Source organism: Diachasma alloeum, unplaced genomic scaffold, assembly GCF_001412515.2.
Source record: "Diachasma alloeum isolate Michigan unplaced genomic scaffold, Dall2.0 Dall_scaffold_00374, whole genome shotgun sequence".
In the NCBI taxonomy this organism is placed as follows: Eukaryota; Metazoa; Arthropoda; class Insecta; order Hymenoptera; family Braconidae; genus Diachasma; species Diachasma alloeum.
This window is the reverse complement of record NW_021680513.1, coordinates 125,494-146,449: the sequence shown is the minus strand read 5'-3', so window position 1 is coordinate 146,449 and position 20,956 is coordinate 125,494. Positions and strand designations below refer to the sequence as shown.

Genomic DNA, 20,956 nt, shown 5'->3' with positions numbered 1-20,956 from the left:
TCCTACACGCAATGTGACCATAAAAATCAGTCAACATAAAAATTCTCATCTCCACTTTCATTTCATATCGAGGGATGAAATTGATTGGAATCGTTCGGATATTCAATCCCAACATTCCTTCGCCTTAAATGGGAAAGGAGATATGGGATATTTCTCTATTTGGGGAATCGCGTCTAATTCGCTGGCTTTTTTTTCTTTGATGACTCGTAAACAAAGCGTCAACGACAAAAATTTCATTAGTTTTCGTCTCCAAATCCCCCCCCCCTTCGCCCCCCGAGCTACTCTTACGATATGTACGATGAGTCTTGGGACACTCTGTATACTGCCATACACATTTTGCCGGGGAAAAATGTTCGTTTTATGCAAAGCAGGAGAAAGCAGTTTGTCGTTTTAGCTACACTGTTGAAAGTTTTTCACTGAAATTTCCGCTAAGAACCTTGGAAACTTTTAACAAGTAACATTTCCACTAAAATTTCAAGGGATTTTGCCATTGAAAATTAATTATTTCATAAAAAAACCTGTGGAAACTGTAGATTTCAGTTTAATTGCTCCGGGGAAAAATCAAGAAAATTCAGAGAAATCTCTCCTTGAATTCCAGATTCCTTTGAATTTTCATCAGACACGTGCTTGGAAAAGTCCCTTTTCATTTGCCGATTTTTGTGCATAAAGTGGCACTTTTCGTAACTTTTGTGAGTCGTACGTGATTTTTCGTTTACGGGATTCACTTCTCGTTTACAACACCTGACTTGCTAGTTACAACTTGGGATTCATTCCTATGTCACTATTTGAAAGAGAGTCATGGAAGGCACAGCCATCATATTTTCGACCAATCCGGTGTCGTGATTCCTGTAACCATTTGCGTATCTGAAAACATCGGTCTACTATAGAGTTAAAAAGTATAGATCCCCGGCGCTGTAGAATTTTTTGGGTTTGCAACATTCCTAAACATTAATATCAATTTTTTTCCTTACAAATATATTCTAGACATACCAAATAATTATAAGAAGTATGAAGTTGAATGTTTTAGGTTATTGTTCATTGCAAGAACAACCTCTGAAGTAGAGGCCTAAGGGTCTATACTTTTCAATTCGATAGTAGTCGTCTCAACTGAATTGCATCAGCCATACGCGGTAGCCATTGCGCGTTAGAGTCCTCTGCTTTTAATTATCAATGATCCAAGTATTTTACGGGCTAAACGCGTGTATTCCGTGTTTGCACATACGAACAAATTTCGTGGAAGTATCTTGGCACTTTGCTCGAAAACTCTATTGGATTTTGATCGAACTTAATATTAGTTTTTGACCGATTCTATCACCTCTCTGTATGGAACGCTCACTACAGGGTTGTCCGTTCCCCCTTTCCCGTCACAACGACAAGGTTTGGTAGGATTTTCCGTTTAGAAGTAGTTTTTGTTTAGTAGTAAACAAAAATTATGTATGACTTTTCCAAACACTAATTTCAAAAAATAGCATACATTACACGTGTGAGAAAGGGGGAACGTTAAACGCGTGTGTTAATATTTTTGGGGACAGTCGTAGGACAAGATGAGCCATGCCAAGGAGGCAACAGCGGAGCCCAAGGCTCGACTATGAGTTTCATAAATCGCCAATTTGTCGGAAATAAAACATTTGTACACCTGATAAATCAAAATAGGATAAATGGAAGTCGAGTTATTGAAAAAAAACGAAAAACAAAAACAAATTATATCTTTGAAATGGACTGTTGATAAAATCTGCAAAAAATTGCCATCAATTTCCAAGAGGCTGAGGGTCAGCCGTTGACTCATTTAGCATGGAATACCTCATATAGAGAAAGTTGAAACTGAATCGATAAAGAAATATTTATAATGGAAAATTGTAGTTAATTAATTATAGAGGTTTGCCCCGACTAAAAAAATCGTAAGGCTGACTTCATGTCACACCAGGGCCGAGTGCCATATAAGTATGGCAGCCTGACATCAGGCATACTTAATCAGGTACGAATATGGGCCATATCTGGCTTGCCGGCCTTCGGCAAGCCGTATATATGCTATGTACTCGGCCCTGATTGACGTGAAATAAGACTAGCCGGCCTTTGACAAGCCGAATACGTTGTATATCAGGCCCTGATTCACTCCGAGTAAGGCATGCCGGAGAGGGGTGAACCTCAGATAAACTTGATTCGGCCCTGCTCAAATGCGAATCCGGCTTGCCGGCCTCCGGCATGCCGTACTTTTCGCCTATCAGGCCCTGATCTATTTCAATTAAGCCTCGCCGGTATCCGGTGAACCTCAAACCCGCTTGGTCAGGCCCTGTTCAACTGGAAATACGCCCTGCCGGGCTCCGGCATACCTTAATACATTATATACTTGGCCCTGATCTATTCGGAGTAAGGCAAGCTCGTCGTGTATGGTGAATCTTGAGCGAAAATGATCACGTCTGGCACTTATGAGTCTAATCAACCGTATAGGTCAAGACTAATAATCATAATAATTGTTGAGAAGAAAACCCGTCAAGTCGATAATTAATATTTGATAAATAAATATTTAAAAACATGTATTGAGAATAATTTATTAGTTTCGATCCAAGTGTGTATGCATAAAAGCGCAGCTACCGGTTTACATAGCCCATAAGAATTATCACATTCAAGAATTTCAGAGTAGTAGACCAGGACACACGGGATTTTAGCGATCATCAAAGTTAAGCAGCTTCGAGCGCGGTTAGTAACTGGATGGGTGACCGGAACGGAACACCAGAACCGTAAAAGCAATTTTTTTTTCTTTTTTTTTTAATGCGGGTTTAGGGAGAGTATAAATCAACTATACAAATTGAATTTGATCGTCCTCCATCAATAATTAACCATAAAAAAAATCATTTTCTATTCCAAAAAATAACCTCATATTAACCGGATCAGGCCCTGAGGAGAGACGTACATCAGGTCCGGAGCCAGTGAACGTGATCGGGCCCTGTTCTACCAATGCGTTTCATGCCTGATAGGGGCCGAGCATGACGAGGCTTTGATAGCCAGATATGGCCCGAACTTCTCGGATCAGGAAACCTTATCCGGACCTGATGAGACCCGTTCACGATTTTCTAGTCGGGTGGTTTACAAAATTTCATCAATTTTCTCTTGTGGCGCTTCATTGAAGTATCGCCGATACTGAGTTCTACTTCCCACTCTCACAGCGATTCGGTATAGCTCGGTAGTAGGCGACCGAGTATATTCTCGTCGGAATGTCAACTTTTTCCCCTTAAATCGAATTCAAATTGTTTTTCCGGAAAATTTAGCCAATTCTTTTTAATAGTGTACTCAATATAATCACAGATAAGAAATTAATTCTCAAATAAAATGTTAACGATGATATGATGGCAATTCTGTAACTTAGAGACAAAATATTTTTTTTTTCCATCGTTATTTTATATTGCTTCGACCCGGTTAGAGTATACTGCGATGATGATCAAGACTTTAAATGGTTAGATCGCACCATTCTACCCGGCCGGGATTTGAACTCGGAACCTCTCGCATGTGAGGCAACGAACTTACCTACTGCGCCAAGCCACCGGGACCGAACAAAATATTTCTCGATAAAATTTCCTTTATGAGAGATATTTTCATCTAATCGTGTGAGGATGAAAAGGCATCGTCTCGTGTTAATAATCAGCTTCTTGAGCCCAATATTTAATTGTTCATTAAAGTAGTGCGACTATTTATATATAGACTGAAATTCCAATTAAGCAATTCAATTTTTGAGCATTTTTAATTTGCAATTGGTTTGGTCCGAATAAGACGTATTTAAGAACATGTCCGTTTTTCCTACAGTGCAGAGAAATGTTTTATTTGAATTCGATAAACGTTATTTCGATCAAATTAATGGGTTTGTTTAAATAGTTCGTAATAAAACATCCATTCAAACTTGAACTTAAACTTGAAATACGAAGCGTGTGTGAAGTGCCAGTTTACAGGCTGGCGTGCTACAAAGTGGACTTTTCAAACAGAACTCACAAAATAATATATTGCGCACCAAAGGAGGAAAACAGGATGAAGCCGAGGGCAGTAAACACGTAGGTTCTGATGTCCTATTTTCCTTGCTAGGTGCACATATTATACAGTCCGACAAAATTTCGACCTCGGCTCTCTCAGAGATGAAATTATTCGCATTAGATAAATTTAATTCCGCTGATTCTGAATCGGTTAACAGAATTCCTCTAGGCCTTCTAGTTCTAACCCTCGATCACTCGCTCAACGAGTTTTCGGTGATTTTGGGAACTGTAAATTGTTTTTTTTTTTTAACTAAAAGGCTCAGAGGAATTCTATTACCGGATTCAGAATCAGCGGAATATAATCCTTCTAGTGCGGGTAATTTCATCTCTAGGAGAGCCAGGGTCGAAATTTTGTCAAACTGTATTATTTTTTGCCCCAGCGGACGCAAAGTACACATTTTCTACGCCACGGCTAAAAATACGGTTCTAACCACGGAAAGGAAAATACAGGACCCTTACCCACGTATTTATCACCCTCGCCTTCGGCCCGGGTGGTAATTTCGTATGTGGGGCCGACTTATTTATTTTACCTCTCCAAGTTAGAAATACACTATTATCATTTCGCTCGGTCAGATGGCGGTTTTCGGGCCCAATGACATAATAGTATATTTCTCACTTAAGGAGGTAAAATGAAAAAGTCGTGCCCATGTGCGGAATTACCACCCGAGCTGAGGGTGATAAGCACGTAGGTAAGGGCCGTTGTTTACTCTACTTCCCGTGATGAGAATGGTATTTTTCGCCTTGACATAGGCGCCGGCCGGGGCGAAAAATATTGTATACTACACGGCGATAAAAGTATGACCCGTCTCATGTGATTATAATCCTCACCATCAGCTCGAATTATAAAGTCACATTCGTCTTCCTCTCCGATCATAAAGTCACTTTTGTCGCCTGATGACATAGTGTAGTATTACTTCATAACTGCACGGTAAAGTTCGATTTCTCTTTATAAATGCAAGGAAAAACGTAGATTATGTAATTCCGAGGATCGTCGCAAACCACAGAAATCAGAGAAATGAAATCAGCCACTTCCTGCAGTCAGTTGAGGAGGAAAATTGAACTTTCCATGCAGATATAAGGAATTACATTTTTTCTCAAATATTAACAAAAAAAAATTAATGAAAAACTCCGTTGCTCATTCAAATACAGAAGAATTTCACTATTTAGAGATCTACATTGATAAAAGTAATCCATAAGCCATTTTCTACACTTCTTCTTAAAGTTTAAGAAAAATCACTGTAGCTCAAAGATCAAAAACAATGGACGATTTTCAACGCTTTAAGTGTCTGCGAGGACAATTTTTTTAGCTAATTCTTCATTTTTAGGCATATAGTATAATCGATCTTTAACTTAGGTGAAATCTCACTCCAATAACCCGGGACTTGGGAAACTCATAGTAGTCTCCCCCTAATTTTAATAATTGGAATGAAATGAATGGTTTTTTTGATACTAATAGAGAATTTATTTACAATAAATGAATTATTTATCTCACATAATTGAAACATTTTCATTGTAATGAATCGTCGTCATAGAGCCAAAGGGGCGTAAAAACTATCCTTATCCATACCGCTTACGTCCTTTTGATTACGCGACAGCAAAATAGATGAGTTTATTAATTTCCAACGAACATGTAGTTGAAATAAATAGGAAAATTTTACATAAAAAGTTTCAAATACATCATTTCTCTGGGTGTACTACTGTTCAAAAGAGTGACATTGAATTTGATTTACGGAAAAAATGTTCATGAAATTTCAAATGGAAATCAAACGTTAATTTCACAGCTTACTTGAATATTTCATTAATTTAAAAGTCAAGAGCGTATTCACCTGATTCTCCTTAATTGAAATGACATTCAGTTCTCATTGATTTTCTTCTAATTTGATGAGACAATCAATGGAATATATGATTTTTCAATGACTGAATTCCCTGAAATGGCAATGGAAACGTTTCAATAAAATGGTTTTTGAAAAAATTACCCTGTTGGGCTTTTTCTACAAACACTGAGGAATTTCACTTGAATATGATTCATCATGTTTAGTGAACTGTAAGACCTATCAATTGCATGCATGTTGACTGTCAGTTCTTGAGCCGAGGAATTTCCGTTAAAAACATCACAATATACACGGAGAGAAATTTTCTAGAAAAATTCTAGTACGAGTTTTCCCCAATAAAATTTCTAGTGCCGGCACTAGAATTTTTCCTGACCGTCACTTTGCGCCTCTTTTCCCGTGCTAGCACTAGAATTTTTCTAAAAAATCTCTCTCCATGTAATAAGTTGCATAGAACAATTCAGCTCTGTTGATTTTTTCTATAGAATATTTCTCGTTGAACATTTACAATAAAAAAACCGCCCAGATAAGCTGCTGAATGTTCCAATAGAATTGGAATCGAACAGAATTCTCTAGCGAATTCGCTAGGTCTATGAATTTTTTTTATTCGTGGATTATTCCTAGATTGGTCACCATAGGAGTGAAACCCCGCAACGCATCTATTTTCATTTATTATTATAATATTACAGTATTGTTAAAAATGATTTGTAGCCAAAATTCCTAAAGAAAAACAATTGTTTCGAACAGACGAATAATTTTTCCCATGTTAAGGATATCCAAGTAGTTCGCACACTTTTTTCTGCTTGAAATCCTCATCAAAGTTTATAGAATAGAGCAAGAGTATTTTTTAGGCGCAATATCAACCTCAGTTTCCGAATATTTTTTCGAGAGAAGAATTTTGAAAAAAATATAATTTAACACATTACATCCATAAGAGCTGTACACTCCCCCCTTCAGTCCAATCATTTATAGTCTTAAACCGTTTTCGCGTACACAACCATATATGACGTTCGTTGTATTCTCTAGCTTTTTTTACGACATTGAAAAACATGAGTTTCCGGACAGATAGTTGCAAACAATCAAATCAAATACTTTTTGATTGGTACGACGGTTTGAATCCGCGCATTCCTGACGTCTGGCAACGGTCCGATTAAGTGTCTACTCGGACATAATCTGTTCCACTCCATCAAATATTTTCACGTGGAAAATATAGTTTTTCGGCAGAGCTAATTATTTCTTTCAGTATTAACGAGGTTATATGGATCACATGTGCGCTGTTGTCGTATGATAATTATAGGTTAGACAAAAAAGTGTAAAGTGTGTAATTGAATAAAATATTGTTCACAGTATTCAGTGAAGAAATTCATTCAACAATGGAAAATTCAAAAAGGTATGGCGATGGCAAAATTTTCGACAAAACTGAAATATTGCTTGAAACAATGATGCTAACTTGAACGAAGTACTTGGATATCCTGAAATGAAATCTCACATCGTGCGACGTTGCCGGAAACTCTAAACATGGTAACCGCGCCCGGGCAGTGTAAAGTAAATTTGACAACGCGCAAGTCTAAAGGAAAGTCTACAATAAACGCGCGTCATTCGTTTGCGTCACATTGCTAAGGTAATTAATACATCTATATTCATTGCAACGCAACGCAAATGGAGGATGCACGTCGATTGTACACGGAGAGAAAAACGAACAAGTTCTCAAACAAGTCTTGTTTGGGCCAACAAAATCGTTAGTTGAAAATTACCAAAAAACTAGTTATTTGGTTTGAATTTGAAAGTCTCAAATATGAATAATTGCTCTGCTTTCAACAACAACGAAATATTTGGTTTAAGAGGCGGATCATTCATTCAAGACAGTGCCTTTTCAGGATAAAAATATATTTTATAGAGGGAAGCTTATCAAGAAATATTTTGTCCGTATGTTACAAGATTGCTGTCATATCATTATTATTATTGCATTTAAGAATTCATTTTTTGTCTGTGATTATTGAATAGCCGAAATGACATTTTTTTGAAAAGACTAAATATATTTTTGCAATCAAAATTTTCAATTTCGGCGCACTCTTCGCATGTTTGGCTCAAAAATCCATTTTTGATCATTTTTAACAAATGATTTACTGATACAAGTAAGACTTGTTTCAGAATTCTGCTGTTTTTCTCTCAGTGTAGACTCTCCCTAAGTAATACAACGGTGAATCCGTGCGGAGGTGACAAAGTCACAAATTCGCATATAGTGATCAAACTAGGGTTAAANAGAACCCCCCCCCCCCTGTTTTTGTTTTTGAAATTATTTTACATTATGAGCGGGCAGCCATTATGCATTAACTTCAGGTGGATTTTACTCTGGCTCGGCTACCCTTGATGTTTACGACGCCAAGACAATCGTCTCTGAGGAGAACATCATACTCGTATCCATGCAATACAGGGTAGCGAGTCTCGGCTTTCTTTATTTCGGCACGGCAGACGTGCCTGGCAATGCTGGACTGTTTGACCAGACAATGGCACTACAGTGGATCAGGGATAATATAGCAGCTTTTGGGGGCAACCCCGAGAATATCACGCTTTTCGGTGAAAGTGCCGGAGCCGTCTCCGTATCCATGCATCTACTTTCACCATTATCTAGGTAACCAACTATTCATTATTATTATTTTCATGCTTCTACCCATTTGTTTCGGGCGCCATTTAGTTCTCATTGATGATTCAATTGGTTTTATTGATTGAACTCTTTGGAAAGAATTATTGGAATTGTTTGGGTGGTGCTTCATCGATTACCCACGATGAATAAATGACAGCGATGATTTTCAGGAACTTGTTGGAATTCTCATTGTTTCAATGTTTTCAGCCATTTATCGCATGATTGATTCGTTTTAAATAATGAGAGAACCGAAAATTCAAGACATTTTTATATTTCTATAATAATTCTATAATTTTAAATTTCTACAATTTCCGAAACATATGCAAAACTTTTTTATAAATAAATAAAATTTAATGTGTATTGTTTAATTTCCTGACTCAATATGATTGTAATGACTCAGGGATTCCTTCAAATTCTCATCGATTCAAATGTTTACAGTATTTAGCAACACTTGAAATGATTCATTCGTTTAAATGATAAGAGAGACGAAAACTCATGTTATTCGTCAATTCTGCAGCCATAAAGTTGAATTTGTATAATGATTCCTCAGTTATGATTTTTCTCACTTATGCGTAATGGGAAATTTTACACATTCTTTACGTGCGCGAAATCTCACTTTCCACGCATTGTGATGAAAAATAGGGTTCGATACTCATGGGAAAAGTGTTCTTTGAATATTGCGAGGGTAGCGCTTGCCTCCGACATGCGCTGCACACCTCCCACGGGTCAAAAGACACTGTTACGCACTCGTATCGAAATATACTACTTTGACACTGCTGCTACGTTTACTTCGTGCCAAAAAGTGCCTTTTTGTTTACTCGTAAAGGAAAAGTTTTTTCGTTTACTTGCAAACGAAAAAGACACACTGTGGCCACTCGCTGAATCACTGTTAAAATTGTATATTTCGATACGAGTGAGACGAAATTTCCACGAGTGGGAAGCTGCCAATCACACGAGCTGAAAATTCCCGTCTCACATGTGTCGAACAATATTTTTTGACAGTAATATTATAATCAGCGAGTGGCCGAATTCGTAGCGACCGTAGCAGGAGTGTCAAAAAATATTGTTCGCATGTGAGACTCACTCGTATCGAAATATTCTATTTCATATGATGCTTTGCGTGCACAAACCTCCACTTCATACGCATTGTACTGGAAAATAGTGTCCGACACTCTTGGAGAAAGTGTTCTTTGAAAGTGTTCTTATGATACAAGTGAAAAAGAGGGCACTTTTTGCACGCTTCGCGCACAAAGAGCCGGCTTTTTCGCACCAGTATCATAAAATATCGCACGATATATATGAAAAAAAACTCGCCTTCGGCTCGGCCTGTAACCCTTTCACTCGTCAATAACTATTCTTTTTCATCACACTGTCCGTAAAATATCGTTTACACTGGCGTTTACACCGGACAATTTGAGTCCGTTAAACCCCGTTTACGGACATTGTGAAGGAAAATTATATTCGTCACTCGGCCAAAAACAACTTCTCTGACTCATGTGATTGCATTCCTCGGTTTCGCCTCGGTCCGCAACCTTCATACTCGTCAGAAAAGTTTGTTCGGCATTGTGACGAAAATAGCTATTTCACTTGTATCGTAACATACTATTCCCGAGAGGAGCGTGCGTAAAACATCAATTTATACACAGAAATAAAATTTTAGCAAAAGTTAGTGTGCTATTCACCAACACATGGGACCAAACCATGTTTACTAAAAAATTCGAATGTTGCACCCGAATTTTTAAAAGGAAATGTAGCATAAGATGTTCAGCAATTAGAATGCCCTATTTGAATTTTTTGGTGGACCATCTGAATTTTGTGGTGACCCCTATTTAGTCCCACGGCTAGTGGGTAACACACTAATTTTTGTCATGTATTTGTCTCTCAGTGCACACAACTCGGAGAAAAAAAATCCCATCGATTTATTATTTATCGACTAATTTAATATGATAACAAAATTTTTCAGAAACTTATTCAATCAAGCGATAATGCAGTCCGGTTCGCCAACAGCCCCCTGGGCGATAATATCCCGTGAAGAGTCAATAGTACGCGGACTGCGGCTAGCTGAGGCAGTGGAGTGTCCGCACGATCGGAATGATCTTCAGAAAGTGATTGATTGTTTGATGGAAAAAGATCCACGGGTACTCGTGAACAATGAGTCGGGTACACTCGGTATATGTGAATTTCCATTTGTCCCGGTTATTGATGGTGCTTTTCTCGATGAGACACCGGGACAATCACTGGCAACATCATCATTCAAAAAAGCCAATATCCTCATGGGCTCAAACTCTGACGAGGGCTTTTATTTCATTATTTATTATTTGACAGAACTATTTCGTATTGACGGAGCTGAGGATGTTAAAGTGTCACGCGAAGAATTCGTCAAAGCTGTGGCTGAATTAAATCCGTATGTGAATCAATTTGGAAGACACGCGATAACGTATGAGTACACTAATTGGTTGCATCCTGATGATCCGGACGCTAATCGTGATGCATTGGATAAAATCGTTGGTGATTATCAGTTTACGTGTAATGTTAATGAATTTGCTGGTCGTTATGCTGAGACTGGTAATACAGTGTATATGTATTACTATAAGCACAGATCATTGCATAATCCATGGCCGAGGTGGACTGGTGTTATGCATGCCGATGAAATAAGTTACATATTTGGTGAGCCACTGGATTCCAGTAAAAAGTACACCAAGGAAGAGGTACATTTGTCCAAGAGAATGATGCGTTATTGGGCCAATTTCGCCAAGACTGGGTGAGAAAATATTCATTAACTTTTTATCAACATTTCATTCATTTCATCATTTCATTTCATTCTATTTTATTACAGGATTTCATTTTTTATCATTTCATTTCATTCTATTTTATTACAGGAGGATAGGGCAAAACGGTAGAAACCGATAGAAAATTGATAATTCTCGTTTTTGCTTCCGCATGGAAGCTTTCCAATCGTAATTTTTTTTAATTTCTTAATTTTGGGTGAAAATGCCTAGAAATGTCATGAAACGTGAAGAAATGATATTTTTACAAAATTTTTGAGAACAAAAAATTGACACATCTATAGTTCACCTTTCATTTTCACATCAGAATAAGTGAGAAAAACATACAACATGAACATATGGTTTTATTTTTTGAAAACAAGCATTGGGACCCACCCATTCAGAAGGACTGAAATTGGCAGAAATGAAAATAGCAGAAAAAAATACGTGGAGAGTAACAGTCATATGTAATCCCCCGTGTAGAAATCTTTCCGCTCAATCCCCGCTTGCTATACAGTCATGCCGGGGCTCAGCGATCGGTCCGAGCGCGTGAGCGGAGGTTCAGCCGCATCCCTGCTTGAATTTCTACACGAGTCGTCAAATGGCTTCTGCCGCGCTGCTTGTTTTTATTGCTTTTAGACACAGATTTCTCGGAAATATTAGTTTTTCCAAGTCATTTATGATTTGAGATGATTAGAAAATCTGATCAAATTGCGGTTCAACGACACTTCTCTATAAAACCTCTGTAACGGTTACGATCTAAGAAACTCACTTTTAATTCAACACATTCAGTATTACTGATTTGAAGGAAAGAAAAAAAAACAAAAATTACCAATTTTCTGTCAGTGGTCCGTTTTTTCCTGCGGTTCGTTTTGCACTCCCAGTCCGTTGTGTCCTACCCTCCCCTATTAGTTCTTGAACAATATCATGGAATTGGATGGAGATAGCAAAATTTTTTGCATAAATTCTTTTTATACAGGGTGACGTCAGTAGCTTGCTTACAAATTTCAGGAGGATATTGAATAGAAAATCGGGAATTCAATGGTACAAAAATTAACAAATTCCTGTAATAAATTTTAAATGGAATGTTAGAATTATTCAAAACTTCAGCCAATTACGTTGTGATTGACTGCTGCCATGATTGGAAACGGTGATGCAGCTGTCGATGACAGTTGATACGATACTTAATATCGCTCTTTATGTTGATAAAATTATCGGTTTGATTGCTGCCATGAACATTGCTCAAACTATCGCGCATAATGTCACTAAAATCATCGCAACTAATATCGCCATAATTGTCGTCGTCGTATACGAACCATTTACGCCCCGTTGGCTATACAACGACGATATCTCCTCACAATTTGTTAGCAAGGTGCTGACATACCCGCCCCAGCAAACAGTATGTCGACAATCTGTCGACAAATTGCCGATGTCCTATTAAATTTTAGATGGCACTGACAAAAATTGTTTTCTAGGCGGTATAAGGTGCAAGGTTACTTTTCGGAAAAAAGTCGTCATGGAAATAACCAATCCAAGAGCTACATTAAGGCTCGGGTGTACTATCTTTCGAATGTTATCTGGATTTTTTTCATCTTTCGTAATCCAAAATTGTCAATTGAGTGGTATATCATGTAGAAATTCCCAAAAATTATGATAAAATGATTTAAAAAAATAGAAAAAATTCTGAACTCTTTCAAAGGGCGTTTTTAATTGACATTCAGAATGAGTTGAAAAAAGTGGAAATTACAAATATCTGATTCGCTGTGGCAAATTATCTATTAGTTGTAATTTTCCATGGATAACAAAACACTAACTCCTCATGGGAAGTGACAGCTAGGTATCTCAATTTTCAAAACAGTGGTATGTAGTCATCTGCCATTTATATGTGATAAAAGTGTGATTAAAAAATTCTCCAAAATATTACACCTTTTTTCTAAGAGCCTTTTCCGTAATAAATGTCTTTGTGCAATGTGGGAAAAGATTTACGAAATCAGTCTTCCCCTTGCATGATATTGGGTGACAGGCCGCCATTTATCACCGTCAATCAGATGCATTTTTCAATTTCTTGTTATTCAACTTATTCTTAATATAAATTAAAAATGCTCTTTGAAAAAATTAAGAATTTTTTCTGCTTTTTTTGATTATTAATTCATAATTTTTCAAAAATTCTGCATGCTGCAGGACTTAATTGACAATTTCAGATGACGAAAGATGAAAAAAAACATCGAGATAACGTTCGAAAGATAGTACACCCGGGCCTTAAATTAAAAAATATTCGCCTCAAAGCCATTTGAATGAAATTTCCTGGAGTTCTTTTGAACTAGAAATGTCAATTTAAGTTTGTCATTACCGGAGTGGAAATTGCTTCAGACCCACCTGAAAGACGATCAGAACTTGATCAGGTTTTTGTAAGGTTTGACTGATTCGGTGATTCCTGACGAGAACCTGACCAAGTTCTGATCCAGCAGATCGGATCCGAAAAACTACAGGCGGGGTCAGATCAAGTTCTGATCAGGTAGACATGATCAGATGATGCCTGATGAGAACCTGACCAAGTTTTTATCCAGTAGATCGGATGCGAAAAACTGCAGGATGATTCAAATCAGGTTCTGATCAGGTAGGCACGATCTCATACTGAGGTCGGCTGCCTGACCCCAATTTGATCAAATTCCGATTTGATGTCTTTGATCGGCATTTGAACGGGGTCAATTGAAGAGAAAATGATAAGATTCAGATCCGGTCCACCTGATATTAATTTTAATAAGTTTTTCGGATAATTTAATTAACTATTATTATATTATTCAAATTAAGTTTTATCAACCATTATCAATAATTATTTTCAATGTTTAAAAAGGATCATTATACTATAATTAAAATAAATTAAATTGACTTAACTTAATTTAATGAATTTAAGTTAATTAATCAACTTAATTAACAACCAGCCCTTCTCAAATGTACAGAAGGGAGGGATGATGATGCCGTGAATACTTATTAGAGGAGTATGAAATTTAGACGCAAATGATCTTGAGAAAAAAAATTACCAAATGTCTATTTATTTATTAGTGTTATTGTTATTATCATTATTATTATTCATTAATAAAATGAATAAAAATTTAATTGAACATATTTTATCTCTGAGAATACACACGCACATCCGCGAGATCAGGAATAATCGTAAATTCAACGAATACCCCGATACAAATCATATAGGCAATGTACAGTTTACTCAATAGTACACGGAGAGAAAAGTCAGAGAATTTTTGTGGGGAATTCCGGGAAAAATTCTAGTGCTGCACTAGAATTGAGGCGCAATGTGCCAGCACAAAAATTTTCCCTTCGGCACTCGAAAATTTGTGGTTTCATCACGAAATCTTCTTTATCGGCAAACGAAAAATACTCGACAGACAAAAAAATTTTCCCCAGCCACGAATTTTTTTTTCCCTTAATTATTCATTAATAACATCAACGTTATTTAGTAGATATGGAATGCCGGTTCGAAATCACTAAACCGGAAGTGACGTCATGAAATGGCGGAAAATTTGAAATTTCCTGGACCGGAAGTGACGTAATGGCGTTCCCACCAATAGGAGTCGAGAACGGAGGTCACGTGACTAATTTTAGAAGAGGCGGGAAAATTTGAAGGGATGTTGTGGTGTGGAGTTTGAAATTTGCCGCAAGGCGGCCTGGCATGAGGAAGGGGGAGGGGCGCGTGGTGAAGGGGGGGAGGCAGCGCGCTGAGATCGAGCGCGGGGAGGTGGCGCGCGGAGATCAGTTGTTGGCGAGGAGAGCGCGGCGAGGGGGGAGGTGTCGGTTCGAAATAAAATTTGGGTGAGGGGGGTCACGGTAAGGAGGGACGATGTGCGGCGTGGAGGGAGGAGGCAGTCGTGCATATGCAGTTGTCGTGAGGATGACATCACATAGGGGTGGGGATTACTCGTAGTTGGCGGGAAATTTGATTTTCTCCAGTGTAAGTGATTCCGGCAGTCGATAATGTAGAGTTCTCTAGTAGAGGACTCTGATGTGAATCTGTCTGCGGGATTTTTCAAGTTCTGAAAGTTGCACTCTGATCTTCTGAAAGTTACATTCTGATCTTTGATTGCTAAATTTTGATTTTCCGAAAGATACATTTTGAATGATACATGCTAATTTGTCATGCAATGTTCTCAAGAATAAAAAGGAGATACACAAAATCTATTTTTCATTTAAAATATGATGTTTTTTAATCTTCAACATTACATTGGAAATAATGCATTTTTTTACTCATTGTTCATTCTTTGTATAAATTTACACAAAGAACAGTTCTTTATCATAGATGGGTGTCAAGAAGTATGATGTAGGTGGGATATGAATTTTGAATTATGAAGAAATTATCGGGGTAGAGATGAGTTCAGCAGTCGGCAATACAGAGCTCTCCATATGATTCCATTCGCGGGATTTTTGATTCTTATTCACTAACATGATTTTCTTAAGGACAAAAGGATAATGAAAGAAATATAACACAACGTATATATGTAATATATTTTTTTATTTTTAACAATTAATTGTAAATATTACATTTCTCATATAATTGTTTCTTGACAGTTGATTAGTAAATGAGAAATATTCCAGTTGTTTCCTTCTTATAATCTTCCATTTTCTTGGAAGATTTACATAAGAAACACTTCTTTATAATTGGTAGTGTCTTGGAAGAATGATTGTCCTTTTGCAAGTTCTCAGGCAATCTATCCCATACATCCTCGATGCTCTGCGAGGCGAACGTCAACAGATATTTTCGTCGGGAAGGCGGAAATTTCCCGGGTGCTCATTTGTTTGAGACTTTTCAGGTCACAGAAAATGTCTAGGGATCCATGTAGACTGACATTTTGATTTTGCACGTACCAAATTCTCCAATTTTTCACGTTTTCAAGAGCACACACGAATGGAATTGTTTCACAATCGTTATGGAAATTCGCACATTTCGGAAGCTCCAAGTCTGCCATTTCGTAGTTTGTACTGCGCGTACGTCGATACTGTTTCTAGAAATGTTGATCATTAGCTGGAATATTTGTTTTTGGAGTGAATTTATTCTTCTAGAACATTATAGGCAGCACTCTTGGACGTACACATGTCCATAAAATGTTGACAGTCAGCTCAAATGTAAAGATATTTCTCGAATGCAAGAACTTGAGGCGCCATCTGCAGACAAGTTTCGCCTATAAAAGGTTGCGGTACCTGCCCATTCAGTCATTTCCCAAGTTGTCGGCTGTTAAAAAAGTTTTCAAGTGTGTGTTAATATAGAACTGGTCACATCAAAATGGATGCCAAATCGTGTTGGAAAGTTTTAAAATTACTTGAAAGTGCATACAAAAATGCATCTGCTGTAAACTTGGAACGGTGGATACGCTTATGTGAAAATTACATTAGACTTTTCGGAAAACTCTTGAGAAAAGACCACAATGATTTCTCCGTTGGGGAAAAAATGCGAATACAAACGATGATAGGTTCACTTCAAACTTATAGTGAAAAGTTTAAACGAAAACGAACGCAGCATTATGGTGGGAGACTTAGTGTTGTATCAGAAAACAAGACAACGGACGATCAAGTGCTGTGGAGAGAATTAGAATCCGCTTTTAAAAATCGAATTAAAACAGGAGTGATTATAAATGTGAGTCATAAAGACCCTCAATCCTTTCTGGAGGATGCAAAATCCGTTGCTGTTCAATTGCGGTCAGCTGTTCAATTGCGGAACGCTCTGCAAAAGCAAGGAAATATCAAAGCCAACGGAATTCTTGCTTGTAAATTCCAAGTGATGAAAAATGGTGAAGTGATTGAGGAAGTTAAATACTTCAATATTAGAAATGAGATTATTTTACCTACTACCAATATCGAGGAGTGGTTTGAAGAGAATTTGACAGAACGACCGCTTGCTAAAATCGAGGATTTCCAGGAGAAGGATTCAGGATGGGAGTTAACTGAAGTGATCAATCTCACAATTAATATGAATTAGTATGTGCCACTCGCAGCAGCAGGATTGAACACTTTTATTCCATCTCCTAAACATATTCAATCTAAGCAGTTGTGAATATCAAGAACAATGACAAGTACTGTTTTCTGTGGGCTATCACGGCAGCACTTCATTCTGCTTCAAATAACGTGGATCGATTGAGCTCGTATCCTCATTTCTCTTATGCTACTCTACCAGATGGAGCAACAAGACTCAACTATACAGGTTTGGATTTTCCAATGCAGCCGAAGAATATTCCCAAATTTGAGCGGATGAATGGATTATAAATTAACGTTTACGGAGTAGATAATGACAAAGATATTGTACCGTTATATTTAAGTAAAATTAGATCCATTTGGCCAACGATTCATTTTCTATTGCTTGGCGATAATGTACAAATGGAATGAGATCAGCAGCCAATTTATCATTTTGCTTGGGTTCGAAATTTATCTCGATTGGTAAGATTGCAATTATCTAATCATGAGCATTCAATGTTCTTCTGTGAGCGTTGTCTAAGCTATTTTATAACAGAAGCATCATTCCAAAATCATAAGAAAGTTTGCCTTGATATTAATAAATATAGAATGATGCTACCAGAAGGCCAAAATATTTTGATTTTTAAGAACTATCGATTCAAGGAAATGATTCCATTTGTCATTTATGCTGATCTGGGAACGAATCTATACATAAAAAACATATCCCTCATAGTATAGCGTTTTATTTACATTATGCTTTTGATGACACTCGGTCACAATTTGAGATGAAACGTGGACCTGATTGTATTGAATGGTTCATAGATGAATTGCAAAGAACAGCTCATGAGGTTAATGTATGTTTACATATTAACGTACCGATGGAGCCTCTCACACCTCAGCAAGCTCAGGAATTCACTAATGCTCAAGTTTGTCACATATGCGAGAAAACCTTCAATCCAACTGATAAGAAACATCGCGACCACTACCATTTCACAGGCAAGTATCGCGGTCCAGCACACCCAGGATGTAATGTCAACTATAAAAACTCTCACATAATCCCAGTAGTTTTCCATAACCTCTCCGGCTACGACTCACATTTTCTTATTAAGACACTCGCAACACAATTCCCAGGTTCAATAGATCTTTTACCCATCAATAAGGAGAAGTATATCTCCTTCACGAAACACGTTGATGAGACTAAAATTCATTTTCGATTCATTGATTCATTCCGGTTCATGGCAAGTAGCTTGGAAAAATTGGCATTTTATCTCAACGATGAAGATAAATCCATAACGCGAAAGTATTGTAATGATAATCATAAGAAATTCCGTTTATTGACTAGAAAAAGGGTTTTCCCATACGAGTACGTGGACTCTTGGGAGAAACTCGATGACGCTCAATTGCCTCCTATCGAGGAATTCTATTCCAAATTGAATGATGAGAGAGAGTCTCTACTGAGGATTACGAGTATGCGCAAACAGTTTGGAACGTTTTTTGTATCACATCTTTAGGTGAATATTCCGACCTCTATCTAGCAACAGACGTGGTACTTTTGGTAGATATCTTTCAAAATTTCAGACAGACTTGTTCTTTGGTGTACAAACTTGATCCTCTGCATTATAACCCCGCACCAGGATCAGCATTTGATACTATGTTGAAATGCACTGGTGTAAACCTTGAACTCCTCACTGGCATTCACATGCACTTGTTTATTGAGAAAGGGATTCGAGGTGGGGTGGCTCAATGTTCCAATCGGTACACTTGTGCCAACAATAAGTACATGCATGAGGAATTCGACCCCAACAAAGAGACTTCTTACCGGGTGTACTTTGACGTGAACAATTTGTGCGGAGCAGCCATGTCGCAGTACTTACCATATGGCTCATTCCAGTGGGTTGATCCATTAATCGTTGATGTGCACACAATTCCAGATGATTTGAGCAAAGATTACATCCTTGAGGTTGACTTGGAGTATCCCGAAGAGCTCTTTGAGACTCACAAGGATTTACCACTTTGATCGGAACATTTTGTTCCCCCAAACAAGAAAATCTCAAAATTGATGACGACATTATTTCCAAAAACAAATTATGTGATTTATTACAAAAATATCAAGCAATGTTTGAATTTGGGGCTAATATTGACGAAAATTCACCGAGTACTGGAATTTGACCAAGCACCATGGCTGAAAACGTACATTGACCTCAATACAGAATTGAGAAAGCAATCGAGCAATGAGTTTGAAAAGAATTTCTTCAAATTGATGAACAATTCAGTTTTCGGGAAAACCATCGAGAATGTCAGAAAACAAAAAGACGTGAAGTTGGTGACGGAATGGAAAGAACGATATAGTGCCAAAGTCCTCATTGCCCAGCCCAACTTCCACAGTTGTATTATTTGTAATGAGGATTTGGCAATCATCCAGTTAAATCGAAATAAAATGTTCTTCAATAAACCCATTTACGTCGGTTTCTCAATTCTGGATCTTTCCAAAATATTCATCTATGATTTTCATTATGATTACATTAAACGAGAATTTGGGGACAGTGCTAAGATCATGTACACAGATACAGACAGTCTTTTGTATGAGTTCAAAATACTTGATATTTATGAATGTATGAAACGTGATATTGCTTGATTTGATACATCTGATTATTCAAAAGATGATATCTATGGAATGACACTTGTGAATTAGAAAATATTAGGAGTTATGAAAGTTGAGTGTAATAGTAAGGTAATAAGTGAATTTGTTGGTTTAAGAGCAAAATTGTACACGTTTAAAATTCATGGTAATGAGAGAGCGAAGAAGCGTGCGAAAGGAGTGAAAGGTTCAGCATTGAAAAAGATTACGTTTGATGACTATAAAGACTGTCTGATAAATCACCAAAGTCTAACTAAATCACAGTATTTGATTGAAAGTCAAAACCATGATGTATATACTATACAGCAGAAAAAATAGCGCTTAGTTGGAATGATGATAACATAATACTCTGTACAAACTCAACTGACACTGTACCATATGACTATTGTAAATAAAATATGTCATTTTTCAAAGAATGATCTTCTTTATTATTCATTCATTTATTACAATGCATTCTCATCTATCCAACTATTCTGTGAATTATCAAAACCCAACCATTTGACAAATACTTTGTTTCCACGTCTTCGAAGTATCTTCTCTACGAGGTAGACGTCCGGATATCTGACTTTCGTTAACTCCTCCTGGTAAAATCCACCCTCAATTGGTTTGTCCTCATAATCGATGAGCTTGTAGGTCACAGGATTGGTGTTTACAACTTCACTTTTCATGAATATCTCGGTTGTCCAGTTGGGTGTACAGCCTTTCTCGAAAACATTCTTGTACTTGTTGACGCGCACCTTATCTCTAACGTTGAACTTGATTTTCTTTTTTCGGTGAGTTTCCAGTTTTCCATAGATATGACGTAAAAGGTACTTCTCATGAACAGCAGTGACATCTTCTGGTTTCATCCGGATTGTGCGATGTGTGGTGTCATTATAGGACTGAACCAGACTCTTGACAGTAGGAATCCACTCATATGTTCCTTGTAAGCTGAACTCTTTCCACATCTTCTCTTTTAGTGTGCGATTAAATCGCTCACAGGTGGATGCTTTGAGATTACTAAAGGTCGAGTACATGGTAATGCGATAGTCTTTCATCAGCTTTTTGAATTCGTTATTGTAAAACTCTTTGCCTCTGGCCACATGCAGCTTCTGTGGTACACG

The 20,956-nt window shown here is 37.4% G+C and overlaps 1 protein-coding gene across 1 annotated transcript in view; it reads left to right on the top strand.

The window, feature by feature from the left end:
- LOC107041722 (acetylcholinesterase) overlaps positions 1 to 20,956 on the top strand; it is a 159,825-nt gene that overhangs the window by 83,198 nt on the left and 55,671 nt on the right. The window contains exons 3-4 of the mRNA XM_015262409.1: positions 8,189 to 8,480; positions 10,456 to 11,253. Of these exons, the coding sequence (XP_015117895.1) occupies positions 8,189 to 8,480; positions 10,456 to 11,253 (1,090 nt within the window). The remainder of the gene's footprint in view (positions 1 to 8,188; positions 8,481 to 10,455; positions 11,254 to 20,956) is intronic.